The sequence below is a fragment of the Mycothermus thermophilus genome, assembly GCF_041956435.1.
Source record: "Mycothermus thermophilus strain CBS 625.91 unplaced genomic scaffold VTJ04scaffold_1, whole genome shotgun sequence".
NCBI classification, from domain to species: Eukaryota; Fungi; Ascomycota; class Sordariomycetes; order Sordariales; family Chaetomiaceae; genus Mycothermus; species Mycothermus thermophilus.
The window spans coordinates 5,073,866-5,100,569 of NW_027191427.1; the positions used below are offsets into that span (position 1 = coordinate 5,073,866).

The window sequence follows — 26,704 nt, forward strand, 5'->3', positions numbered from 1 at the left end:
CTTCTCTCCGAGCTGGAAGCTTGTTGCTGGAGCCAACTGCCCGGAGCTTGGCGGATCCAGGGTGGCAACAGGAGCCAATGGCTGGCTGCAGACCTGGCCAAGGGACCCACATGGCCCAAGATGGACCCGGCTTCACGGGCCTTCGCTTCCTTCAGCCTCGCCGTTGTCATGCTCCACTCTTCAACGTGGAATAGATTCCACAACCATCATCGATCGTCCTGTCGCATCCCCTCCCTGTCAACAACCTACCAACCTACCACCCACAGACAGTCATGATGCCGCCGTAAATCCCCTCCAGATTATGTCATGTATAGCATCGGGAACCAGGGCAAGATAATGCGCAAGCTGCTCGGCAAGCCGACGCCCGATGCCGCACATGCCGCACACGATGCCCCTTCGCCTGCCGCCGTAGCCTCCATCGCAAGCTCCCCTCTCGCGCCCCATCATTACCGCCCGGCGACCTCACAAGATGTGGTATACGATGCCGGCGTGCCCATAGCCTGTCTTGACCGCTCGGCCGATGGCCGCTCTGCTGTGCTTGGTGGTCGGAGCATCCTCAAGATTCTCTCCGTGGACGGCGTCACCGTCAAGGAGACTCTCGACCTGCGCGCCCTCATTGTCGCCCAGCCGTCTCAGCGCAACGTCCTGCATGCGTCGTCCGCCGACCAACTCTCCATCAAGGCTATCAAATGGGGCGAGCCCCAAGGGAAGCCTGCCATTTTCACGGCCGGCAATGGCGGCAAGATATTCCAGTATGACCTGGTACACGCTGCCGCCACTGCCGTTGGGGCGCCAGTCGACTGCATCCAGATCCGCGAAGACTCGCGCCAGGTCAATGCTCTCGACATCAACCCTCACCGGAACTCATGGCTCCTGTCGGGCAGTCAGGATGGCATCGTGCGCTGTTTTGATATCCGCCAGCCCACCATGACCCGCACAGGCGCAACCTTCCGCTCCACCCAGGCCTTCAAGTGCTATGCCGACCCCGTCCAGCACGTCCAGTGGAATCCTCGCGATGGCTTCCTGTTCGCATGTGCCACGGAAAAGGGCGCCGTCATTAAGTGGGATATACGCAAGCCCGGTGCCCCGCTCCTCCACATCAGCGCCCACTCCAAGGCTGTCCTTTCCATGGCCTGGCACCAGGACGGCGTCCACATCGCCACCTCCAGCCTCGACAACAACGTCAAGATTTGGGACCTGACCAAACAAGACAAACGCCAGAAACCCAAGTGGTCCCTCGCAACCCCGGCTCCTGCCGGCGTTCTGTCATGGCGGCCCGGTCAGTGGTCCGCAACCGCCCAAGGCCGCCGCGCGTCGCAGATTGCCGTCGCCTATGACGAGTCCAGCCAGAAGCGTTATGGTGTCAATGTCGTTCACCTCTGGGATCTCGCTCGGCCATCCATGCCCTATCGTGAGGTCCAGCGCTTCGATGCTTCTCCAAGCGCCATGCTGTGGCACGACCAGTACCTGCTGTGGACGGCTGGTCAGGACGGCATATTTAGCCAGTGTGATATGTCCTTCGCTCCCAAGGTCATCGACCGCCAGGCTGTATCAACCATGGCTTTCTCTCCACGAGGAGACGTGGTAATGCTCTTGGACGAGCGCCCGCCGCCGCCACGGCTTCGACCTCACGTCTCCCACCGCGAAGATGAGGAATCTGTCGCCGCCCCCGCCATCACCACTTCGAGATTTGGCGTGAGTCGCAGCGACTCTGAAGACGACGCAGTCGGCACCTTCATTGGCCCGCGCCGCCGCAGCACCCGTCGGCGCCGCCACAGCACGCGGTCCATCACCTTGAGCACGACGCCTCCTGCTGGGCCAAGCTTAGAGGATGTCATGTCGCTCGAGCAGACTATCAAAGCGACCGGCCCTTACCGGCCGCAGCAGGCTATGGCCGTGGGTCACGTTCCGGCCGCCACCAACCCTGCCATCTACGGATACCTGGCCAAGAATTACCTCGAGGCTTTGTACCGGGATCTTCCGTACTCTCCAGGGGATCCTCCATTGCCTGACCGCGTTGCCGTGATCTTGGAGCACTATGCTCGCGCCGCAGCCAGCGTGAAACAGTTCCGCCTCGCTCAGACCTGGCGCATCCTTGCCTACGCTGTCGACCTGATGCTGCGGAGGCGCGCCCAGTACCACTTGGTCATCCGCATGGACCGTCTCCACGGCGCGGCGCGCAAAAAGAATGCTACCAGGCCCAAGCGCGCTCAACCGTTCACAGATACGTTCAATACCCAACTCCACCCTGTGGCCGAAGACGGGGAACAAACACCGCGAAAGGTTTCGTCATTTGCTACTGCGGACAAAACCCTGCATCCCCGTTCTCTCCTCTCGGACGAGCTCGACAGCACCTCCAATGTTCCCACCCCACTCGCGGCCCCGATGCCGGACGTCACACCAGATGTCGTACCTCGAGGACGCCAACTCACGCCCGTCTTTGAGCCCGGGAGTTTTACTCTTCCTCCACCTGCTCACCCACCAACACTGGGACGCAAGCGCCTGGATTCTGTCCCTCTCTCTATCGCCAGCAACGACAGCGCTCATACCTACGCAAGCACCGAAGGTTACGACTTTTATGATACAGAGGCAATTCTTCGCAATCCTATCGACGTTCCCTCTCACAAGGCCACCTCAGACAGACCCCGTCTTCACGGGGAGTCCCCAGAGGGACGACGGATGCCAAGGAAGGACTCAGATGATAGCTCGGCGCAGATGTTTTCTGTTTCGGGAGATAGCAGCAGGGGCGCTGGCATCAAGTTACCAGAGTACCCGTCTCTTCCACTTCCTTCACTACCACGGACCGACACGGGCCTGACGGGGTTTACGGATTACTATGTCACACAAACAACGACTGACAGCTTCGAGTCACACTACCCTTCACAACCCGACAATTTTGTTGCCGAATCTCCAACGACACCGCACTCTCCTGATTCTCCGGATGCACCTGATGATGATCCATCCCCATTTGTCATTGAAACGGACTACCTTTGTTGGCCTGATGACGACGATTACCCATATCCCAATCTCTCAACTTCTACGTTACCTCATTCCACATCGACACCAATTCAGCCCTATACGTTGATCTCGCGCACTCTCGCGTTTGAAGCCAAGTCTTCGGCGCTCAACGCATCCGCCATGGTCCTGCTCCTCCGACCTCTGCTACCTGAGAACGTCATCGACCGCTTCCAAGCTTCAGCCATCCTGCGCCAACACCACTCCCGCCTGATGAGCATGGAATTCTATACCGAGGCCGCTCTGCTCCGCAAGATGTGCATGAAGGGCTGGCCCGGTGCCCCGTTGCTCTCATGGGGTGACAATTATCCGGCTATCTACTCACCTGCCCAACAGGGCGTCCAAACTGCATTCTCCTGCACATCCTGCAACCGTCCGCGCAACGTCGACCGCTCGAATTCCTCCGACACCATCTGGCAGTGCGGTCGCTGCAAGGCCTCCATGGCGCCGTGCGCGATCTGCGGCGACCGTGGGGATGCTCCGTCCCACCTCCTTCCCTCGGGCCTTCCCATCGCCGAACCCCTGTCAACATGGTGGTACTGCCCCGGCTGCGGCCACGGGGGCCATGCCTCGTGTCTACAAGCCTGGCACGCCTCGCTCCAACCTAACGGTGCCGACGCTGTTCCGGAATTGCAGGACCCTCCAGGCGCTTATGAGTCGAGCGTCGGCTGCTGTCCCCTCGACGGGTGCGGACATGTCTGTGCCAGCGACGGCACCAACAAGAACGACGGTTCCAACAGGCGGTCCATGGAGGATGTCAATCGCACCGTACGCGAGGCTACCCGTGCCGTGGCCAAGGCTGTGGCGGCGGCGGCGGCGGCGGAAAGAGGCGCGGGGAATGCTAGTGAGGTGGCGGACTGGGCGAGGCAGTGGAGCGAGGAACATGGAGCGTTGACTCCGGGAGAGGCGGCGGCGGAGGGGTTTGCGAGTGCTTTTCCTTTGGGTGGTGCTCCGGGTCATGGTGGGCACGGTGGGAAGAACGGTGCCGCCGTCAAGAGCGACGGGTATGATATCCCACAGAGCAAGGCTGTTGAGACGGTCAGGGAGGCCTTGGGGACTGGGACTGGAGGGACCAGCGGTGGTGGCATGTTGAGCGGGTACGGGCCTTTCAGTGCGCTGGCTGGTGGTGGGGTACGGGTCGGAACCGGCATTCTTAGCTCAAGCCCGGGAAGCAGGGCGGCGATGGCTGCTGCTGCGGCTGCGGCGGGGTTGGGAGGAGACCGGGAAAGGAGGAAGAGTGTCAAGTTTGCGGGAACGGATGAGAGGAGGTAGTTTGGTACATGTTTGTGTCATTGCATGAGTCTTGGGGCATGGTTTGCTTGTTGTCCGGATGTTTGGGCGTGGTATACTTGAAGGTTCAGGGGGGAGGGGGTTTGTTTGTTACTACAGTATGGGATACGTAGGATATAACCGTCATGGATTCAATTTTACGCTCGCATCTAGGTATCTAAGCTAATCTTTGTTTGGTCGCTCGATGCTTAATTTTGTCCCTTGTGTCATGAAAATGCTTCGTGGCATGGAAGTGTCTCAGCATCTTTGGCTTCAGGGTGTCAACAATCGTTGAGGTCTCGCAAGCAACCAGGTCAGAGCGCAGATTTAACGAGGAGAATCATCTGGGAATTTGCACCAATCTCTTACAACACAAACGACAATGAGGCACCTCTATAAGCTTGTGTGTTTATGGGAAAGATGCGTAGATTGCGTTCTGCTTGTAGATGATCCCCAACTGATACGGCTGGATACTTAGAAGAGGGTTGGGGTTAATGTCAGGTTTAGCGGCGATCCATTTGTCCTCGAAAGTGCAGGGACGAACTCGAGTAAGCACGGAATAGGCGCTCTTCAAGAGGGCCACAAGTATGTCCATACGTACTAACAGAGGATTCGCTATAGACCACAATCTGTACCACTTCCCATGGGTTATGCGCTTCCTAACAATGACAAAATACTCCTTTCTTCTCATCTTTCAATTTCCAATCCAATCCACATTCCTAGTAAAGTGTCCGTTTGCTCTGTAGCTGCTTCTCCCCTTGAGTCCGATGGTGAAACAACACCTCACTGCCCGCTCGCCAATCTCTCAGCCAGCTTGGCCGCAATCACCTCACCAAGCTGGTACAGAGTTCCCGCGCCGACGATCTCGAGCACGCTGATGGCGATTCCAAACGCTCCCCTCAGCCAACGACGCAGCTCGATGGCCATGAGCGAGTCCAAGCCAATCTGAGACAGCGTAATACGGGTGTCCATCTCCTCGTCCTCGCCCAACGGACGCATCATGAGTTCGTAGATCTTCATGCCCGTCTCGCGAGCCAGGAAGGCGATTTTCTCGGGGTTGGCCAGCAGACTGGCTGCCGTGGCGGCGTCGGAATGGAGGAGGTTGTCGAGGAAGGACGCGATGCGATCTGTCTTTGATCCACCGGAGGCGAGCCTGTCGTCGCCTGGACGTTTCGCGTTGTGGTACAGGCCCATGCGCCGGTCGCGCCGCCAGTTGGTCCGGTTGTCGGGATGATCCAGCGGGAGGTCGGAGCCATTGCGCAGGCCCATGATGACCTGCTCCGGGTTCTTCCAGCCGCGGTGGTCCGAGACGCCGATGGCGCCGCCCGCTTCCTTCTTCCGGCCGCCTGCCTGCGTCAGGTTGAAGCGGATAAAGTCGAGGAACTCGGACTCGCTGAGCATGCAGATGCCTTGGCTCTTGGTGTTGCGGCGGGCGTGCGCGTTCTCGGCCACGTAGCCGACGCCGCTGACCGGGCAGATGTTGAGCACGGTCGCGGGGAGGCCGAGTGAGTGGCGATACTGGCAGAAGGCCTCGAGGAACACGGAGCTGGCCGCGTAGTTGCCCTGTCCCGGCTCCTCGATCACCGTGACCACCGAGCTCGCCAGCCAGAAGAAGTCGAGCGGCTGGCCCGCGAGCGCGTGGTGCAGGTTCCAAGCACCGCGCACCTTTGGCCCGGCGACCAGGTTCCAGTCTTTCCAGGTCAGATTCAAGAATGGTCCGTCCTGCAGAAAGATAATACGTGGTTAGCTCTCCGTTAGGCAACCTCCAAAGCTCTGTTCTCAAAAGAGGGTTTTTACTCACACTTAAGACCAGAGCAAGATGGAAGACACCTTTGATGGGTCTTCCAGATCTCGAAATGGCTTCGACCACGTCGTCCTTGTTTTCGACGCTTCCCGTCACCGCCGTGACGGAGCATCCCATCAGTTCGAGCTCTCGGAAGAGCGCCTTGCTCTCTGAGCTCACGCCTGCATTCCTGGACAGAATTGTGAGGTGTCTGGCGCCATGCTCGACCAGCCAACTTGCCAAGGAGCCGCCCAAGCCTCCAGCACCGCCAACCAGCAGGTAGCTAGCCTCGGGGTCAAGGAGGATCGGTTGCTCCGATGGTTGCGAAATGATGCTGTAGGGGTCCTCCGGCATCGTGACGACAACCTTTCCGATGTGGGAGCTGTTCTGGAGATGGCGGAATGCCTGCTCAACGTCGGTGTGCTCGAAGTACGTAACCGGGTCGGGGAGCGGGAGCAGGCCGTTCTGGTACAGGTCGACGTACTTCCTGAGCATCCCGCCGACGACCTCCGGCTTCTCGCGGCAATACTCGAACAGGTCGAGGCCGAGGTACGACCTGTTCCCGATGAAGCGGGACATGTCAAGACGTGCAGCGCCAAGGAGGTCTCGCTTGCCGAGCTCAAGCATGGCGCCGTACTTGGCCACGCACTCCCAGCTCGCGTGGAGGAGATCGCCAGAAAGCGAGTTGAGGACGAGGTCGACACCGCGGCCGCCTGTCAGGCGCAACACGCTGTCGCGGAAGCTGTCGTTGCGCGAGCTGAAGATGCGCTCCCGGCTGATGAGACCGGGGTACCGCTTCAGGAGGAACTCGATCTTCTCTTCGCTGCCCACCGTAGCATACACCTCAACGTTGCCGACCCACTTGCAGACTTCCAGCGCCGCCAGCCCGAGACCGCCGCAAGCGGAGTGCACGAGCACTGACATGCCGGACTTGAGTCGGCCAGCTTCAAGTAGCGAGTACATCGCCGTCACGTAGCACACCGGCGCCGCGGCAAGGGCATTGAACAGCGACGGCGCCAGTGGCGTTGTGCTTGGTCCGAGGCGCGCCACCAGCTCGGCCGGAACCACAGCCCGGGTGGCAAGCGCGCCGGACGTCGAGATCAGAATCACCTGGTCGCCGGCCTGGAGGCGCGGGCGCGAGGTGTTATTATTGACGTCGCTGCCCACGCGGGTGATGATCCCCGAGGCTTCCACACCCAGCAATGATGACGCCTTGGGCAGGTGGAGGGTTCCGTTAGCCACGAGGACGTCGCGAAGGTTGAGCCCGGCGGCCAAGATCTTCACTTCGACGTGGTCTGGAGGCAGGACGGTTGGGAGAGGGTTGTCGATCCACGTCAGGGTTGAGAGGTCGCCCGGGCGGGGAATGTGGAGGAGTTTGGACGGGCTGGGGACCCCGTTGACCAGAGAGAAGGAGGATGCGCTTGTGGGCGTTATGGGCGTCGTTGGCGCGGTTGTTGGCTCACTGGCAACGGGGCGAGCCTGGGCATGGGTTAGGCTGAACGGCTGGTACCGGCTCACCAGGACGATATTGTTCTCGTCGATGGCGAACTCGCGGTCGGCGTTCAGCGTCTCGTCGTCGCTGGCGTTTTGCACTCTTTTCACAAACACGGACGAAATGAGCCGGGCCGCCTCGTCGGGCTTCTTGCTACCATAGTCGAGCTCTAGACTGAAGATGGGCAGGTTGAGCTCGGTCCGGAGAGTCCTCAAGACGCCGAGCGTCTGGGCACCGCGAGGGTCGCGGCATTTGACTTGGAATGGAGGCATGAGCCAGAGAATCCGATCCTTCCGCTTTTGGAGATCCCTGAACATGGCCTGGAAGGTCGAGAGGCTCTCCTCAGTCAAAGTGTCCAGGTCGAAGAAGCGGGATTCGAGGTCGACACAGGAGATGATATCCTGCCCGCACGGCAGTGCATCGTGGCCCAGGCGGCACGGGGTAACGTCCCAGCCCTCATTTTTGAGACCGCCGAGCAGGGAGGCCGCCGTGCTGCTAGCCGGATCCTGACAGAGGAGCGTGATCTTGCCCTTGCTGTTTGACTTGCTCTTGAAGCTGTCAACAAGCGAGTCGCTGTCGGTCCGCGGCCGGGCCAGCAGAACAGCCGACATCTGCCATGGCGGCTCGGCATCGGGCACGACGACCTCCGCGCCTTTGAACCCAGCCGCCTTCAACTCCGCGTCCCAGCGATCAGGAGACACGAAGGGCTCCCAGTACCGCCCATCCTCCTCGCCGAGCCACCAGCCGGGGAAGTTGCCAAAGACAAAGCCCGCGGACCGAACCTCGGTCCACAGCTCGGTCAGCATCAGCACGCCGTCGTCGCGAAGAACGGTGCGCAGGTTGGCCAGCGTCTCGCGAAGGCACGGGGTCGCGTGCACGACGTTGGGCGCGACGACCAAGTCGAACGTCTTGGGCTCGAAGCCTTGCGACAAGGGGTCCCGCGAGATGTCGAACGTGGCAAAGCGCATGTTGGGCGCGTACGAGAACCGTTCCTTGGCCTGGGGGAAGAAGCCGGCCGAGATGTCGGTGAAGACATACTCGCAGTACATCGGCAGGCCGAGAGACCCGGCCACGGTCTTGTTGTTGCTGCCGAGCGTACCGGCGTCCTCGTCGGTAGGGACAAACAGCTGCGGCAGCAAGCAGGCGGTGGTTCCTCCCGTGCCGGCGCCGACTTCCAGGATGCGAAGCTTGCCAGCTCGTGTGTGTGATAGCCGCCAGACCAGAGGGCGGAAATCCAATGACCCGCTGCCCTCATCCGCGTAAATAGCTGCCAGCAAGCCGTCTTTTGACAGTAGGTTCAACACGTCGCTGGTCTCAGTGCTTCCGTCGGCTCCTTCGGCTGCACCCGACTCGTCCCGGTCCGAAGCCACGGCCACGGCGGGTGCCGTGAAGACGCCCTCCGCGTGGTCGCAGATGCGTTTGATCGCTCGCGCCGTCGCTGCGTTTTGTACCTTCTTGCCAGTGCTCTCGTTCTTGGCATTCGCGTCCTCCCTGTCCGCCTGGGCAACGAGCTGGTTGAAGGTGGACTCGATCAAGGCGCGACGGGTAAGAGGTTCCAACAATGAGATTGCCTTGGCATCGGGCACGAGCGGGTAGTCTCCAGACCGCGCGAGATTGGCTTCGCGCTCCAGCCAGGATCGGTACTTGAAGAAGTGCGGCTGCGCCGGGGTGAGGTTGGACACCCTGTCCGCCGAGTCGAGGATGCACAGGAGCGTCAGCTTCTCTCTCAGCTCGCGCCAGGCGATGTTTTCGACCGGCCGCTTGATCAGGCTCTTGTCCAGGGGTGTGAGGTCGAAGTCGGGTTGCCAATAGAGGTGGGCGGCGGCGTGCGAGTCGATAGGTCCGCTGGTTGAGCCACCATTGCCGTCGTCCTCGGTGTCGTTGTCCAGGGGAGTCACCTGAAGGCCGGAAATGCGGAGGCAAACCTGTTCAGGCTCGTTTTCCTGCCCGCCTACCACGCACTCAACCTTGGCGGAACCCAATCCGTCAACCGGGCAGAATGCTTCAATTGTCTTGGTGGTCTTGTGGTGCCTCGCTGCGTCGGAGACTTCGACGCTCTCGATACGCGTCGGGACCACAAGTTGATGGAAGTCCCGGCACATGCCCTGGACATTGGCGATGAGCAGCATCTGAAGGCAGGCATCGATGGACGCCGGGTGCATGGGCCCAGGGTACGGATGATCCGCCTCTGCCGCGGGCACAGCCAGTTTGGCCTGGGCCACATTGTCCGTGACGGAGGCCCAGATATCCGTGAGGCGCCGGAATTCGGGCCCAAACTCGAGACCAACACGGCTCATCGCATCGTACAGCCGGTTGGTCTTCACCTGCCGAGGAAGAGACCCATACTCTCCGACGCTCAACAACGCGCCATGACGCTGAGGGGCCCGGTCGAGCGTCGCGACCTGTCCCTCGCAATGCTTGATCCACGTGGAGCCGGTGTAGGAGGCGATGGCGAACTCGTACCATGTGGTCGAGTCGTCCGTGTCGGTGAGGCGCAGAGGACGCAGGGCGGTCACCACCTCAACCGGCTCGGCCTCAGTCAGGACAAGCGCGGCGCGTGCGACGACGTGACGCAGACGGTAACCGGCTTCCTCCCCGCCGGTGATCTGGCGGGCCGCCTCGCCAGCCATGGCCACGTAGCCGGCGATGGGGAAGACGATGTCGCGGCGGACCTTGTGATCGACGATCCACGGGAGGTTGTCGAGGTTCAGCAGGTTCCTCCACTGCGGTGCGGTATCGGGCGTCTCAACCACGCGCGTGCCTAACAAGCAGTGGTCGGGGAAGCGCCGGCCCCTCCAGTCGCGTGAAAGCCGCGTCTCGTACCAGAATCCACCGGCGCTGTGGTCCCATGGATACGCGGGCAGGCCGGCAAGAGCCCTCTTATTGCTGCTCGAGGCGAAGAGCGGTTTCCAGTCAACAGCGACTGATTGTTGATACAGGCTGCCCAGCGCCGACAGGAAGCTGGTCACACCATTCTTGCCTCGGATCTGCGCGGCAGTGTAATTGCATGGTCGGCCCGCAGCCTCGCAAATTTGGCGCACCGGCCCCGCAAGCGCGGAGTGCGGACCAATCTCAAGCAGGACGTCTGACGGCTGGTGGTGGTTTTGGAGCAACTTCTGCACGGCATCGCGGAACCGCACCGGCGAAACCAGGTTGACGACCCAGTAGTAAGGAGATGCGAGCGGGCTTGCCGCGGTGTCGACCTCCATGGTTGTGACGCTGGAGAAGAAGCGGGCAGCAGGCCCATCAGGGACGGTCTGCGACAGCTTTGCGCAGTCCTCTTCCTGAAGCAGCTTGCCGTACTCCGCGGCGACGATCGCCATGTGGTCTGCGAGATCGTTAGTCTTTGCTATGCCAATAAGGCCAGTCCCGGTTTGTTGAGACTGACTGAACGGGGGGAGGGGTAAAGGGAAGACGCACGAGAGTGATATGCCATGTCAACCTTCAGCGGCCGCGCCAGCACGTCCGGATACTCGGCCTGAACAGAGGCCAGCGTCTTATGCACCGCCTCGGCGTCGCCGGAAATGGTCGTGCTCGACGGACTATTCTCGCAGGCCACGCAGGCGCCGGGATGCAAGAAGCGCGCGACCTCGGAAGATCCAAGACCCACGGCGGCCATGGCGCCAGCGATAGGGGATAACAAGCTGGCGCGAGACGCGGCGTAGCCACGGTAGTACGCTACCGTGATGGCCCATTCAAGTGAAATATGGCCCGCTGCGTAGGCTGCCGCAATCTCACCGCTCGAATGGCCGACGACCGCGGCGGGCCTGACTCCAAGTCGCTCAAGGTAACGCACAAGAGCGATCTGGAGAGCGGTTGTCAGTGGCTGGGCAAGTTCTGCGCGGTTGACCTTGCTCGTCTCGGCAGGCTTCAGCAGCTCCTCTGCATCACGAGTCAGTCAGTCGCAATCGACGAGTGCTGTGGTGGTGAGCCCAACATACCAATGATTGACCACTTGGGAGGAACTCGTAATTGTTGCAGGACTCGATCCATGAGCATCAGGTCCTGTCGGAAGGACGCGTCGGTCAGGATCAGCTCCCGGCCCATCTGCGGCCACTGTGCACCCTGTCCGCTGAAGACCATGGTGATGTTTGGCGTAGCCTGGGGCGCCTTGGCCTGAGACGAAACCTCGAGCATCGTTCCATCTTGGACCAAAGCAAATGCCCTGTGCGGCAGTCTCTCCCTGTGGATTGCCAAAGTGTAAGCAACGTCCCCAGCAAGATCTGGATGCTGGGCGATGTGATCCCGGAAAGAAGCTATTTGCCGATCGAGTGACGACGGAGAGTTGGCCGAGAAGAGGAACAACTCGGGCCGTGGAGCCTCTGATGTTCCATTTTTGGACCCGGTCCCGTTGACGCCGTTAACGCCATTAACGACCGGGGTGGTCGAGTGCAAGCCCCGGAAATACTGTGAGGTGGACTCAACAATGGCCTGGAAGATGCGATGTTAGCAGACGCATATACCGGGTTCCATTTTGTTGGGTGACAATTTGGGAATAGGTTGTGTTGTTGGTTCCAGGTTGCTGGGTGTGCTTACGTGAGCATTCGAACCTCCAATGCCAAACGAGTTAATGCTGATACGCTCGGCTCGGTCCTTGGGAAACTCGGTCGGTTTTAATGGTACAGTGAGTTTCTTTTCCTTGAATGGAACTGGGAAGATTGCAAGGGAGGGTGTCTTGAGTCAGTCACACGTTGCGCGAATCCAGCGAGATCAAGGAGCAAAACCCACTCTTCGGGTTTGGTGTGTGGAACTTGATATTTGGCGGGATTGTGCCATGTTCGAGGGCAAGCACCGACTTGATTAAACTGACAAGCCCGGAGCTCCCTTCAGTGTGGCCAACATTGGGCTTGACTGAGCCAATGTACACTCCCTTGTCGCCGAAGACATTGGCCACGGCGCGCGTCTCGATCGGGTCGCCCGTCGCGGTGCCAGTTCCGTGGCACTGTAGAGCAGAGTCGATAGTCAGTCCATGAATGTTCCTCCAATATTTTAAATGGGGGAAGATGTCCGCACCTCGACAAACGCTGTCTCAGAAGGGTCCAGATCAAGCTGGCCATACACTCTCCTGATCAGCTCTTCTTGGGCGATGCTGTTAGGAGATGTAAGACTAGGACTGCGGCCGCCGCTGTTGGAACCGGTATTGCGAATGATGGCCCGGATGGGGTTGCCGTCTCGGATGGCATCCTCGAGACGCTTGATGTAGATGGCAGTGATACCCTCGGCCCGTGCGAAGCCGTTGGCCGATGCATCAAATGTCTTGCAGGATCCATCTGGGGACAGAATGCCCTCATCAAAAAAGGCGATAGATGTAGTTGGGGTCATGAGCAGGCTGGTGCCGCACACAATGGCTCCCGAGGCGTCTCCGGCCTGCAGAGCTCGGCAGGCGTCGTGAAGAGCCACAAGCGAGGCAGAGCAGCCCGTCTTGATAACAGTGCTTGGGGTGTGTCAGCAGTCGAAGCGATGATTGACGGAGGGAGAAACACGAACCTAGGACCACGAAGGTCAAACTCGTACGACACTCGGTTGGCGAGAATGAGGTCGCCGGCTCCCATCAGGGAGTAGTTCCCTATGCCGTACAAGTCCTTGATAGTCATCTCGTACCAGTCGTGGCCAAAGGTACCGACGTAGCACCCAATTGGCTGTCCTCGGTAATTGACCTCGCCAGCATCGTCGAGGCATTCCCGGACAACTTCTAAGAGAATGCGTTGTTGGGGGTCGCATTTCTCCACCTCCTTCTTGGACATGGAGAAGAAAGAGATGTCGAACTGGGAAATATCATCTTCGAGAAAGTAACCGTACCGCGTCCGCATAGCCTTCTGGCCGGACAGCGAGGCATCAAAGCCATCGGCAGAGAAGCGCGTCGGTGGTATCTTACCCCGAGCATCTCGGCCCTCGACCAGGAGCTGCCAGAACTCATCGCCATTGTGAACTCCACCGGGGAGACGGAGGCCAATGCCGCAGATAGCAATGGGCTCGATGTTCCCAGACCTGGGTCCGGTGTGGCTGGCAGCCGCCCTGTCGGTGCTGACCGGTGGGTCAGAGGAGGTGGGCATGATGAATTAAAGCTACGAGAGGTGTGTTATTCTGAACTAATATGGAACGAGAATTGGCCTCTGTTTTGGAATGATGGAGACTCCTCTCGACCGGATTTTCAGGGTGGAAGCAGCCTTCTTATTTATGTCCCTCATCGCATCTACCCCGCGAAAGGTCCGGGGCGACCGAAACAGCCTCGTCGCCGAAAGGTAGCAGTAGCCGGCCGGACCTGGAGGCATGATCGCCCGATGCTTGCAAGCAGAGAGCACTCTAACCCCTGTCCTATCCATCAATCCGATCCTGATATGACCTTCGTACTCGTCAAGCCGAGCCTCAAATCGGGTACCGCCGTGCCAAGTGTAAGCGTGACGTGTTGCGATGTCTTGGTCGCCCTATAGGAGGGTTGCCTCGGACGCTAGGGTCATAGGCGGTCCTCCCACCAGGATACTTCTCGTCTTCTTCTGCTGCTGTGAGTGGCCCTATCTTCTACCTGCGGTCCCGAACCTTTCTTCTGTTCCGGCACCTCGGGAAGCACGAGAAGGCCCCGGCCCAACGGCGCCCTGTTCCAAACAGCGTGCATGAGTTGTACCGAGCGATGGAATAGACTATCCCCCGCTAGAAATTCCCTACAGCCCAAAGAGCAAATGACGTGGAGGCACGGCATACTTGGTTCGTCACACTGCGTTAGTACTTGCATTTTGCAGCGGCCATAATGCATACCTAGGTGCCTTTCTTTGCCTGTATCCTCCCACTTAAGCTCACCACCTCCCGCGAACTCCCACCACCACCCACCACTACGGGGGAAGACATTGCGTTAGAACCCCACTTTCTGCCGTTGACATGTTCCGCTGCGTGTCCGTACCATTGCCGTGGGTCATGCCGGGGGTCACACGCCACAACCATGACCGCCGACACGTATCGGCCGTCGCAGCGCTCCAACCATTGCCTGTCGCCGGTCGACTCCCTGCAGAGCTCACGTATCGGAACGAATCCGTACAAACCTTGTCTTGCCGGAGGCTCAACAGCACACCTGCCCCGAATGGGCAAACGTGCAGAGTACCGGACTGCCGGGACTGCAAGTTCTCTGCACGCCTCGAGCCATGTGCTGTTTCCGATGGCCAACCCCCTGCCGGGGGCCCACAACCAAGTGCACATTCTATAGGCTGACGGATACTCGGTCAAGAGTGTTATCGTTGGGTGTCAAATGGTTTGTCAACCAGCTCCGTGATCCATTACTTGCTGGCTGCCAGCATTGCCCCAAGGAGTAACTGCGCCGAGGTCCTTGGCCGGCCGCTGGAACACGTCCCCCTTACAGACACAGGTGGAAGCACCCTGGGTCATCCACACATGACGACCATAAACCATGTATGTGGTCGATTCCCTGGACAAGCAATAAGTCACTCTGTTAAGCACAGTTAATAACATAGAAACAATCATTGACAAAGGTCCTGTCGCATAGGTATGCTCGGTCTTGGCACATAGCAACGACGAGATCACAGAATCGAGGGGGTTGACCACTCCACATCAAAGAGCGGTCAAGATTTGCCTCCTCCTGTCACTAAATCCCCTCCCAATTCATCAGCCTCTCCATATATGCCCAACCCGACCAGGTCCATGGTTCATGGGCCTAACCGAAGCACACTAACTACTATGCCCGGAAATACCCCAAATTTATATGAACAACGTGTACTATGCGGAGAAGAGGGCGTGCCACCGAAATCATCTTTGCGCACTAGTTGTGATCCCAGCCGAAAATCCCATCTCCAATCGAGTCAATTGATGTGGGAACCAAACAGGAACCTATCATTTCAGCGACACCGATCATTCGTTGCTCGCTACCTCTAGCACGTGAATGATGCAACTCAGGGGGCTGGGACGCAGGGCTGGCAACGACTCCCGCCCGTTTGGATGAGATCATAGCTGGGAGCGAGGATACCACAGGAATCCGCTTTTCTCGGATATTATGTCCCTGCTCCCCCGAGACTTGTTCACCGAGGTTTTTATACTCTTTAATCTCCCCGGATTCGATCCTTTCGACTCTCGTTTTCCTTCACACCATTGGTGGGCCCATGACTGACTACCTCTGTTCACTTGGTTTTATATGTTCATCTGACCGCGGCCAATGGTCTACGTTGCATCAGATTTCCTATTTCATTTCCATTGTCGGGGATCGAGTTATCAGTGTCGATGAAGCAAATGTTCTCTCGGAACGTATCCTTAGGCGAGGGATGCAAACACGACCTGTTGGCTCGTTTAACCTCTGGATACATGAAGCCGAAGCAAAGTAGTCATGACACAACCTACTCCCTGACGCAGTTTCTGCTACGCTCTTTCGACTATTTCTTGACAGTCGGATCTCCAAGAGAGTTTAAATGGTGGATTTTTTTGCAGCAGACTTTGTTGAGTTTTGACGTCGACTGCACAATCTTGTTCGAGTACCTGACACTATCCATGTATCATTCGAGAATCACCGCCATCGTGCACCACTATTCGACGGTGACAGATAGCATTGATATCGTGCTAGTTACGCAAAAAAGATTTGGTTGATGGTGCCGCTATTCAATTGCGCTTACTGACGTTTCAAGCCTGGAGGACTATTGAGTGTGTACCTACACACACCAATCATTCGTGGGCAGAAAACCAATTTGGCCCAGCGTGTCATCGCAGACACAGTGCAGAAAAACGGGGAACCCGAACCTGGCGTTTGCTTCCATGTCAATCTCACGGAATGCGGTTGGTCGGTCCGGATATATGACCCAGCAGGCCTGTCCGTTGAAATCAACCTTAAATCCTTCTGAGCACACATACTTACCAAAGATACGGTCCGGAGGATGAAGGATTCAGTCAGGGGTTCTTATTATTGCATGCATCTTGTACATATGCATGTCTCGGGTAAGCACTAAGAGTGCCGGAAACACAGGGCAGTCCTCACACCATCGGTAGCACCACGTCCCCAGTACCTAAGATGCAGGTTGAATGAAGGGATCGAATGCATGGCTCATGTTTTTTCTCTCGGGGCAGACATCGTTAAGGTGGTGGCTTCTGGTGAGGTGTTGGAACGACTCACCTCCAGGTCGGGTCGGGTCGTCCCGTTGACAACCTGAAACCTGCAAGGTGGGGGCGGTTCCACAGTGTGGAGGGGGGTTCCGGAGTCCTGGGTCTTGCACCGCCGCGAGTGGCAGGCCTCAGCCCCACGCCTCAAATTGGGGGTTTCCTTTTTCGGCCAGAATGAGGCTAAGGCCAGCAATGACACAACCCAGAAGGTTTGGCTGACTTTCGACTGCCTGCGAGGCTTGCCCTTCTGTTCTGCAGCCCTTGAACTTTTCCCCACCCCCACCAGAGAACGCGATCTAGCGCGTCTCCCATCCTTGCCAACCTCCAGGGATCAATCATCACCAACCAAGCCGTCGTCGCAGCATGTCAAAATGACCATCATCCCATCCATTGAAGACCTCGAAGTTACCATCGCTGTCGACGGGCAGACGGCCCGCGAATACGATGACCCTGATGACGGCAACGAAAACAGCACTTGTCCAATGGCTCGCGATGACTTTCACCTCCCACCCGACCACCAAGGACGTCTACCCTACCAGGTCAAGTACATCGAATCGAAGCCAGGTAAACATTTCGCAATCAAGATTCGAAAGGGCCGCCGATTTCGTAATTTGGGTGGATATTACATCGCGTGTGGTGTCTACGTAGACGGACGGCGCGAGTTGTTCACCTACGAGGAGGGGCTTGCCACCCAAGACGGAGTTTGGGATCGTAAGCTTTCAGGGTTTGCATCTCGCACGGCTTCCGGTGGCTGGAGGATGTATAACTTCCAGTTTTCTGAATTGAAAACAGGTATGACCGAGATGTAGTTTGCACCTTTGGTCGTTTGATGCTGACGGCGCCCGTTCCCTTCCCATATCACAGTGGATGCCACCAGCTCCCTCTCTTCGAGCGAGCTCAAGACGCAGACAGAGTTGGCCAAACATTGTGGCACAATCAAGGTTGAATTCTTTCACATGAAGCATTGCCCTGTGATTGGGCATACAAACGACGTGTATACTCCGCGTGATTCCATCTCTGAGGTTTCGGAAAAGGCATTGAAAGGCCGTGCCGTCGACTGCACCACAAGGTGAGTCAGTTCTGCATGCTTTCGGAATAACCAGCTGACGACAGTCAACAGCCTGGTTCCAGGCTCGCATTGCGGCGAGCCCTTACCAAGGCGCATCCCGAACTACGCTGATGCCAAGAAACGCCCGTTCGCAGTCTTCGAGTTTCGTTACCGAACCAAGGGTGAGTTATTATGCAAAGAATCCTGCCTTCTTCGGTGTTCGTAGACATGAGATGGGTTAATAACCATATCCTATAGAGGGCTTGCGCCGGGAGTGTATTATTCCTCCGCCAACAGTGGCTGATGAAGTCAACGAGATGAGCGAAGCTGAGGTCCGCCAGCGGTTGGCTCAAGTCCTTCAGGAGAATCGGGTAAGATAATCTCATTTCTGTTTCACTCTCTGCACTATGGATCTTTGCTGACGGCGATGATTGTTCAGCGGATTGCCGTCGAGTCTGATGGTTTTGATATCAAACGCGAACCTCGGATCAAAGACGAGGTCGTGGTTGACGAAGCCGGACTTATGGCAAAGTACAGGGCAAGGCGACTCGACGACGGACGCCTCGAGGTTGATCTCACTGGAGTCAAACGTGAAGCCGAAGTTGATGAGGACAGGTTCATGGCCACGTACAAGTCAAGGAAACTTGAGAACGGCCGTCTTGAGATCGATCTCACGGAGGACTAAAGAACCAAACTTGGCATATTAATTGACGGAGCATGAGGATTTCCGCTTGCTCTGTGTCGGACTTGCGCCATGATTCGTTCTGTAATTATGTAGGAGCACTCAGGGGCTCTAGACCAAAGGTCGGATCTCGGAAGCAGTGGTAGGAGAAACTCAATTCTCGCATTCCTGGGAGCAAACACACGTAATTACTTGAGAAACCTAGCCGCCAAGCCGCAAGTTGACACCTTGAACTATATCCTTCAAGTTATCCTCCACAAGTGCCAGTAGCGGACTACGTTGGGCTCCCTGCACGCGGACTCCAACACTATTGCGTCTCACCACGCGTACCATCCAATCCAACCTACAGGCTCCCCTAGTGCACTAGGATAGGTCTGCCAATCTGTACGCTTCCTACTCGCCCTCCATAGTCTAATGTACCCTTGCTCAAGGGGCATTAAGCACGGAACTTGTTGTTCTCGTTGTTCTTGTTGTGATCTTTGGGCTCTCTGGCTCCGAGTTCAAGGACCCTCGTATGCTCCAATTCGGCTAGGTAAATGGCTAAAGCACAACTCGGTCGTTTCCTTGCTCATCCATTCATCATCATCGTTGCCGTCATCATCATCATCATTCCCGACCACATCAGAGGTACGAAGCCTCAACCAAGAAGGCGAGGGTGAACTTGGCGTGCCTGAGCACGGTCGGCCACTGGATCCGATCGATAGTCTGCAAAGCTGTTAGCCAACATTATCATCTCTTCTCCGCACTTCAAGGGGACAAACTCACGTCCCGAGACGAGTGAATGTACGGCGAGCTGGTCGACATCTTCTCGTCGCCAACATAGGCCGACGGGAAGCCATTGCTCCTAGCCGAGGCGTGATCCGAGCAGCCATAGCCGCACCTGTCACTCGCAGTCGTGCCGATGTAGGCATTGGCAATGACCTTGACGTACGAGGACAGGGACGAGTCGACATAGTCCGAGTAGATGGTCAGCAAGCCGCTGGGCGAGTAGCCCGCCATATCCTGGTTCAGCATGGCGAGGACGTTCTTGCGGTTGGACTTGTAGTTGGAGAAGATGCCGGCGGAGCCAAGCAGGCCGCCCTCCTCGCCGGCGTAGAAGTGGAACTCGAGCGTGTTCTTGGGCTTGAACTTGGCGTTGGCCAGGACGCGCAGCGCCTCGAGCATGACGACGGTGCCGGAGCCGTTGTCCTCGGCGCCCGGGCCGCGAGCGGTCGACGACCCGCCCGTGCTGTCGAAGTGCGCGCCGGCAATAACCAGGTCGGTCGTGTTGCCCGGGATCTTGACGATGATGGAGGGCTGGTTGAAGGAGTGGCTGAACTTGGTGACGGTGATGGAGTGGCTGGCGGCGGCGATCGACTTGGCGGTGTTGAAGAGCCAGTCGGCAGCCTGCGTACCGTAGCTGCTGCGGTAGTAACGGTTGTGGAAGCTAAAGGGGTGTTGTTAGCATGGAAGTGTTTATTGTTTTGGAGAAAAGGACACGTACTTGGTGAGGCTCTGGAGCCAGCTCTGCGGGTTGCTGGTGCTAACCTGGGAGATCAGAGGGTTGGCAACGGACTGCCTGGTGGCGCTGGTCGGGTAGGCGACGGCCCGGGCCTCAATGGCGGACTCGGTGTCCGGGGTGGAGAGGAAGGCAAGGACCTCCGGGTCCTGTGGCTGTCAGCGAGCTGGACTGTGGTTTCTGAGGGGTGGAAATCATACAGTAATGTCGGTGATGTCGATGAAGTGCTTGCCCTTGGCGGTGTACTCTGAGATCTTCTCCTCCTCCGTGACCCAGACGCCGGGGTCTTCGGGCGACGTCTTGATGAGCCGGAGGCCGGTGGTCAGAGGATCCCGACCCTCGGCGACGGGCGCGGCGGCGGCGAGGTACGCCGAGCCGGCAAGGAGAGAGACAAGCTTCTGAAGATGCATCTTGACTTTCTTTGACGAACGCCTGGACTTGAGATGCAGAGACACGCCAAGGGTAGGTCGCAAGAATAATTCTTCCCCAAGGTCTTAAATACTTCAGAAAACTAAGCTACAGGTAGGCTCTCTGATTTCCCGCGACATGGTTACCTATTCACCCGCCTTGAGTTGAGACGACGACTGGAGTATCCAATGGAGGCGTTTGATGCCAAGACAAAGGTGTAAGGGCATCGAAGGGCCTGGGGGTATGGCGTTGTTCTTTGTCACTATCCTGAACAAGAAGCTTGGGCCGTCGCGTGGGCGATGGGCTACTCTGGAACAGGCAGGTGTCCGATCAGATAAGTGCCGGTTTCCGGAGACGAAACACCACGACGCGGCGGCCCGCTGCGACCCCGCGAAAACCCCTTGACGAGCTTCTAGATGTGATCTAGCAGTTCGGCAGTGGTGCGTTTGGGAATGGTATATCGGGAAACAAACCCCCACATCCACGCGATCAGTTATCACCTTCGTCGGGAAATACCCGTCGGACTCAGCCTCCGAACTCGTTGCGTAATCGCGAGAACGGCAATGCATGTGCAAGAAGTAGGAAGGACTCGTCGCGTAGATGTGGTTGACTGTGCGATTTGAATCGCCCGGTGGAGTCAAGAAAACAGCTCGGTCGGCCGTCGCATGCTTGCTGACCCCCTCAGCTATCGCCTTGGGCTTGCCGAGGAGCTGCTCCTCAACTTGTCCGGTGCCCAGACAACCCCCCATTACTCGCGGCGACATCATGAGTTAAAGAGTGTCACTCACGATTCTTGATACGAAACTGGTGACGACATCGGGCCATCCCAGCAGACTTGAGGTTCTCCGGCTAGCAGCCAAGTGGTCTGAGGCGTTGAGCGAATAGCGCAGTGCTGTCGGAAGCCAGGGTTTCATCTCAGTGATTCGTGTGGACTTCTCATCTCCGTGAGGATGGTTTGTTACACAATTACGGAGAAGAAAAGGTCTAGTCTAAGTCAGGTACTAGTTTCAAGACTGCTGGAAGGTGACTGAAGCACCAGATTAGAGGAAGATCGCAGACAAATATTGACTTAGGAGTATTCGAAACCTCAGGATATCATGGCTACCCAGTATTCGCGAGTTAATAATGTTTTATATCAGGAATATGATCGATCACGTAGTTGAGCGGTGGGACAGCTATGTAGTAATAATGTGAACGATCGATGTTAGACGGAGCCGTTCCCAGAGCCCGCTCTCAACCGCTCCTTTCCAGCTTTCTGGCACGATGTCTCCGTCCAGAGATCTCCTCCACAATCGAAGCTCCTCGTGTATTTACATTGACTTTCTGTTCACTCTATAGTTCTCAGTTTCTAATTCACCAGGTAATAGAGCGATCTTGTTCTTCCCAAGCTGCCCTCCACAGAGGTCGTTGGGTCCAGTATGAACAGATTCAAACGCGGTGCCGTTATGATGCAGATCATGTTTTATGGATGATTCTTGCGGCCGTCCAATCTGTGCGGTGTCTCACACAACCATTATGCCATAGAAAGAAACCAGCCTAGTCCGTGCGGCTTGCAGAGTCCAACATCAAGGCCACTTACTTGTGGGCTTTGATGTTCAGTCGATGATCAAAGCGCATTGTTCGGAACCAAAACAACAGTCGTAACAAAGGTTGACGCAACAAAACTTCAGCCCAATCCTCTTTATTGAGAGGACCTCTTGGATGGATTGCTCACTTGCCTAGGTAGCTATGCTGCTTTTGAGCATCGTTGAACCAGGCAGCTCATATTAATAGTCTAAGAATAGGTATAGTCAGAGCTTATATTAACACGACTTGGCTGTGGTGACAAGCGAAGATGACATTGCAAACACTGAAAGATCACTGTGTAAGCACCTGGCTATTTACCTCCGACATGAGGCTTCATTAATACGAACAAATAAATCCACAGTTTCCACTTGTCCCAGCATGGTGATTACTTCCATTTAGGTACCAGAGAGGCTCAGGGCTCTTTCACTCCTATCGCCAAACCAGACATTTCATGACGAATCTGATCGAAGCGCAGCGCGTAAAATACATTTGTTGTCCAGGAGGTGTACATAGGATGGAAAGCTTGAGCCTGTTTCCCAAGCAAGCCATCCTATAAAGTCCCATTACCTTCAACCTCCCTCACCTATCTGATACCTATCCTAGTTATTCCATACATAGGTAGGTACCTAGCTAGGTCCTTGTGATGTCTTAAACATCTGCATTATGTCCATAATAGGGGAGACCTAAGGGAGAAGAACCTTCCTCAGGCAACTTGGGTGACTGGCGATCTGAGGCAATAGGTATAGCTCCTGAACTCGATACATGTCTCGCAAATTATCGCGGACATCGCCAACGTCGCGGACAGAGCGGGTCATCGTGGGTCCTTAGGGCATGTCTTCCCACAATGATTGATCCGACTTTCATTTTTCTTTCTTTTCCATCACTGCGATCGCTTTTGATCGTTGTATCCTGTGGTGACAACAGCGCAACCAAGGATCCTTCTATCGAACACCGTAAAGCCTACAAATACCGACCAATCTCCAAAAGTATCGAAGACATTCCCGTCACCATGGCCGTCATTCCGTCCGTCCCAGGCCTCACCGTTACGATTGCCGTTGACGGCCAGGCCCTGCCAGAGTACGACAATCCTGGCATCCAAGGATCGGAAACGCTGACGAAGGATGACTTCCACCTTCCCAATGACCACAACGATGGTCTGCCTCATATTGTGAAGTTTGTTGAGTCCACTCCGGGGAAGTCTTTTGCCATCTGGGTTGACAGGGACCCTTCGTTTCAGCTACTCAGCGATCACATTGCCTTCCACGTACTTCTCGACGGCCGGGATATGGGGCGCTTTGGAGATGAGACATCCTCGAAGGACACATGGAGCCTGGAGGTCTGCGAGACGATTAGCAAATGCCCCGAAGGAGACGAGATGACTTACACCATTCGCCAATTCTACTTCTCTGAGCTCAAGATCAGTAAGCATTTCCCAGCACCCAGTACACAATGTGATCAGTTACCCTTTCCAACCGTCACAGAGGATCTGACTCATGGATACTTGATACATGAAGCCGAGGGCAACAGCTTGTCTCCTGAAGACCTGCGACTGCAGAAGTTCCTTGCCGAATACTGCGGAACTATCCAGGTCCAATTCTTCCATATGGTAGATGCCGGCTATAGTTATTATCGCTCCATGCACGACACACCATCCAACTTCCGCAGCATCTCCGAGCTATCTGAGACAGCTTTGAACGGACGTGCCGTGGATTGTGCCACGAGGTAAGACCAGGCATATAAGGCAAAACGCGGATAAACGCCATGTTGGTCACTAAATGATGCATTCACAGCCTCAAAGATGCAGGTCTGGTGAAACTCCCCAGGAGTTGTCGCGCGTTCATGTACAAGGATCCCCGGGAGCGGCCCTTTGCGATTTTCGAATTCCACTACAGGTCCAGAGGTGCGTCAAACATTGATCGATATATTGAGACGAGATGCTATTATGAAGCGTAACTAACGGCCCATCATGTTGAAGAGGGGTTGATTCGGGAGGGCGTCATCCCCCGTCCCCCGACGGTCGACTCATCCTCCCACCTCAGCAGGGATGAACTTCTGAGAAGGGTGGCTGAGTGGGAAGCCGAGAATCAGGTTCGTAGGCTCTCTCTTTTGGTCAGAGATGTTCATTTCGTGCGACAGGACTAACACGTGGGAATCTCCCCCAGCGTTTGACGAGCGAGCTCGCCCAAGAGCGAATGCGTAAATCTCATCCGCCTACTGGTCTTAAGCGCGAAGCCGAGGACACTCCGGCCGAAAGGACGTACAAGGAGCGGAAGCTCGAGGACGGCTGGATTGTGATCAATTTGACGAATGACTGAGAGAATAAGATTGCAGGCAAGCCCGGGCAGACATGTGCCATCGGGTTCTTCTTCAGGACAGAAAGGCCGCTGAGCATCTTGCCGTGGACACTTGCTGTTGAGGGGTTGGCGATGGGCATTTCTACTCTCTCAATCCTCGAGAAGAGAACTAGGCGTTGCAGGGATGGCGTTGGGGTTTAAGATGGCCGCTTCGGCCGTAGGTGATAGAAGGAAGTAGACAGCAAATTCAGCTGGTGAACTCAGATTTCGTCATGAGGACAATTAACACCACGCGTAATACTCGTTGAGCTCCCATACCACGTTATCAACCGGCCTGCTCTCTCTCCAGCGTAAGCTCGGGATCGACCCATCATCCCTCTCCTCCAAGGTCACTTGGACCTGAGGCTGCAGCTCCGACCACAGCTCAGCAGCAGCAGTCGCGGTGGCAGGCGATGGATTCCAGACCAACACTTTGGACAACCCCCAATCCTGCGCCTCAACCAGCGCGGCCCGCAAGAGGGTCTTGACATCGCCCAGCAGTTGGTCTTTCCTCCTATTCATGACACAGTCCTCGACAAGGCGCAGGATCTTGAGCTTCTTCTCACGCAGATCATGATCCCAGATGATCCACGCAAACCCATTCTCCGTTCTTGCTCCCCGATTTACAACCTCACGCCCGGCAAGCACCTTGCACACATATTTGTCCCTCGTAAAATGCCATGATATTTGCTCTTCGTTGGGCAAGAACGCAACGCGCGCCTTTCCATCCTCGCCTCCACGTTCGGTATTTTTCACGAGCAAACGGAACACCAACCCGACATCCAGGTCGCAAAGCGTGAGTGCCTCGTCCTCACCAAGCATGACGCTCCCAGGGGCTGAAAGTGATGACGACGCATCAGCGTCTCCGTCGCTCTTCCTTGCGTCCGATAGCGTGAGGAGAAGCTGCGGACTGGGGAAGTCCTTCCAGCCAAGTTGCGAATAATACTCGCGCCCAATGTCGCTGTACAGCACGCCAAACATGGTCCTCAGCTCACCGTCCACATACTCCTGCACCTTGCGGAGCATGTGACTGGCCATCCCGCGACCACGGAAGCGCGGGTTGGTGAAGACGCTGGCGATGCCGTAAGCGCCGGCCTCGTACGGCGTGGTTCCGTGTCCAGGCAAGGTGACCAACGCGCGCTTTCTGACCACTTCACATGACGACACGGTGGTTTCGGGGTCGTCGCACGGGTGCAGGACGAAGTAAATGGTGCCGCCGTCCCTGGACAGGGAAGACTCCGCCAGGGCGGTCTCACGCCCGAGGTACTGGTCGAGTGTCATGGGGCCGGCCCAGGCGGTGCTGTTGAGTCGCCATGATAGCTCGCGCTGGTGGGGGTTCGCTATGGATAAGACGACATCCTCTGTTGTGAGGTTGTCGGTTGAGGATGTCATGATGTTGGTGGGATGGCGCTCAAGGAGGGGCAGTTCGGACAACAGGTGAGGTTGAGGCTGATTACGTAAGTTCGATGGGCCGAAGGAGGTGGTCAGTGTCAGCTTGGAGGTGGTAGGAGACGGAGACCCCTTTATATCTTTGGATTCTTGACAACGATAATCTGTCATCACTACATGCTGTGACGAAAAACAATGGCCGATTAAGGCCCAGGTTCGACGACGTCCTCTGCAATCCTTGTCCTCAATAAAATGTAAACGCCTGCATGCAAACTCCGTCCTCAATGGGGAAAATGGAGTGAGTCCGCTGCCAAGGCTTAGACGCAAGCGTGCCCAAGCACTGACCAGGTCCCATCTGCCTGGGGCACGGATCGGAGGAGCCGGTTGTGCGTGATCGGCATCGGGAAAAAATGTCTCAGAGACCCACACCGGACCCCGACAAACGGCCCCGAGCCGGTACCGGTAGGTCCCGTAATCGGACCCACCCATTAACCCATGGCCAGGAATTTCTCATCATTCGACATAATTGAAGCAGCACAAATGTAGAGATTGCACCTCGCGGGTTTTTGTTCTTATGTGCTCCACCGGAGACTGTATTTTTCCCTTTCTCGGGCCGGTCAAAGCTATATCTCCCCAACACTACCAGCCGGAGCCATCCATGTTCCATTGTATTACATATCCCTCAGCTGACATGATCTAAGGAAAAACCCACCCCTGTCGCCTTGGGAAAACTAAACGGCATTACTATCCACCCAGTCCTATTTTCATCAATGGCTGAGAAAAGAAAAAGTACCTATGTACAAGTGGAAGACCAAACTTAACCCGACATTAAGCATCATGGGGGCCATCAAAGGTTCAACGCAACGATGCCAAGTCCAATAGCCATGAGCCAAGCCGGAGCACCGACCAGAGATGCGGCGTTCTTGTCGGATTCTGATGACGATGATGACGTGGAAGAGGAAGAGGAGGAGGAGGAGGAAGAGCTGTTATAATGTCAGATACCTGCATTAACTCGTGATGTGCTTGGGAATGTCCGGCAATTTTAAGCATGCCAGATGAGGGGTACTCACTCTGACGGGTGCCAATTAGGCCTTGGTTCCTTGCAATACTTTATTATTATTATTATTATTATTA

At 56.6% G+C, this 26,704-nt stretch overlaps 7 protein-coding genes across 7 annotated transcripts in view; 3 read left to right on the forward strand and 4 right to left on the reverse strand.

Moving 5' to 3' along the window:
- Positions 1-306: 306 nt before the first annotated feature.
- VTJ04DRAFT_1900 (uncharacterized protein) lies at positions 307-4,287 on the forward strand (the record flags this gene model as incomplete). The annotated part of the gene is made up of 1 exon (XM_069359639.1): positions 307-4,287. The coding sequence occupies one exon, from the start codon at positions 307-309 to the stop codon at positions 4,285-4,287; it is 3,981 nt and encodes a 1,326-aa protein (XP_069224508.1).
- Positions 4,288-5,067: 780 nt separating this feature from the next.
- On the reverse strand, positions 5,068-13,612 carry VTJ04DRAFT_1901 (uncharacterized protein; the record flags this gene model as incomplete). Its single annotated transcript, XM_069359640.1, has 8 exons — positions 5,068-6,006; positions 6,086-10,887; positions 10,980-11,441; positions 11,501-11,990; positions 12,096-12,208; positions 12,288-12,501; positions 12,573-12,993; positions 13,047-13,612. 8 exons carry the CDS (start codon positions 13,610-13,612, stop codon positions 5,068-5,070), a joined length of 8,007 nt encoding a protein of 2,668 aa, XP_069224509.1.
- Positions 13,613-17,017: 3,405 nt separating this feature from the next.
- VTJ04DRAFT_1902 (uncharacterized protein) lies at positions 17,018-18,379 on the forward strand (the record flags this gene model as incomplete). The annotated part of the gene is made up of 5 exons (XM_069359641.1): positions 17,018-17,438; positions 17,511-17,715; positions 17,767-17,876; positions 17,953-18,065; positions 18,134-18,379. 5 exons carry the CDS (start codon positions 17,018-17,020, stop codon positions 18,377-18,379), a joined length of 1,095 nt encoding a protein of 364 aa, XP_069224510.1.
- A 618-nt stretch (positions 18,380-18,997) lies between these two features.
- On the reverse strand, positions 18,998-20,284 carry VTJ04DRAFT_1903 (uncharacterized protein; the record flags this gene model as incomplete). The annotated part of the gene is made up of 4 exons (XM_069359642.1): positions 18,998-19,081; positions 19,142-19,802; positions 19,860-20,023; positions 20,075-20,284. 4 exons carry the CDS (start codon positions 20,282-20,284, stop codon positions 18,998-19,000), a joined length of 1,119 nt encoding a protein of 372 aa, XP_069224511.1.
- Positions 20,285-22,857: 2,573 nt separating this feature from the next.
- On the forward strand, positions 22,858-24,163 carry VTJ04DRAFT_1904 (uncharacterized protein; the record flags this gene model as incomplete). Its single annotated transcript, XM_069359643.1, has 5 exons — positions 22,858-23,269; positions 23,330-23,570; positions 23,639-23,748; positions 23,824-23,936; positions 24,011-24,163. 5 exons carry the CDS (start codon positions 22,858-22,860, stop codon positions 24,161-24,163), a joined length of 1,029 nt encoding a protein of 342 aa, XP_069224512.1.
- Positions 24,164-24,424: 261 nt separating this feature from the next.
- On the reverse strand, positions 24,425-25,573 carry VTJ04DRAFT_1905 (uncharacterized protein; the record flags this gene model as incomplete). Its single annotated transcript, XM_069359644.1, has 1 exon — positions 24,425-25,573. One exon carries the CDS (start codon positions 25,571-25,573, stop codon positions 24,425-24,427), a length of 1,149 nt encoding a protein of 382 aa, XP_069224513.1.
- An 844-nt stretch (positions 25,574-26,417) lies between these two features.
- The window catches only part of VTJ04DRAFT_1906 (uncharacterized protein), a gene marked incomplete at both ends in the record, with an annotated part of 3,247 nt that continues 2,960 nt past the window's right edge, over positions 26,418-26,704 (reverse strand). The window contains one exon of the mRNA XM_069359645.1: positions 26,418-26,553. Within this exon, the coding sequence (XP_069224514.1) occupies positions 26,418-26,553 (136 nt within the window). The remainder of the gene's footprint in view (positions 26,554-26,704) is intronic.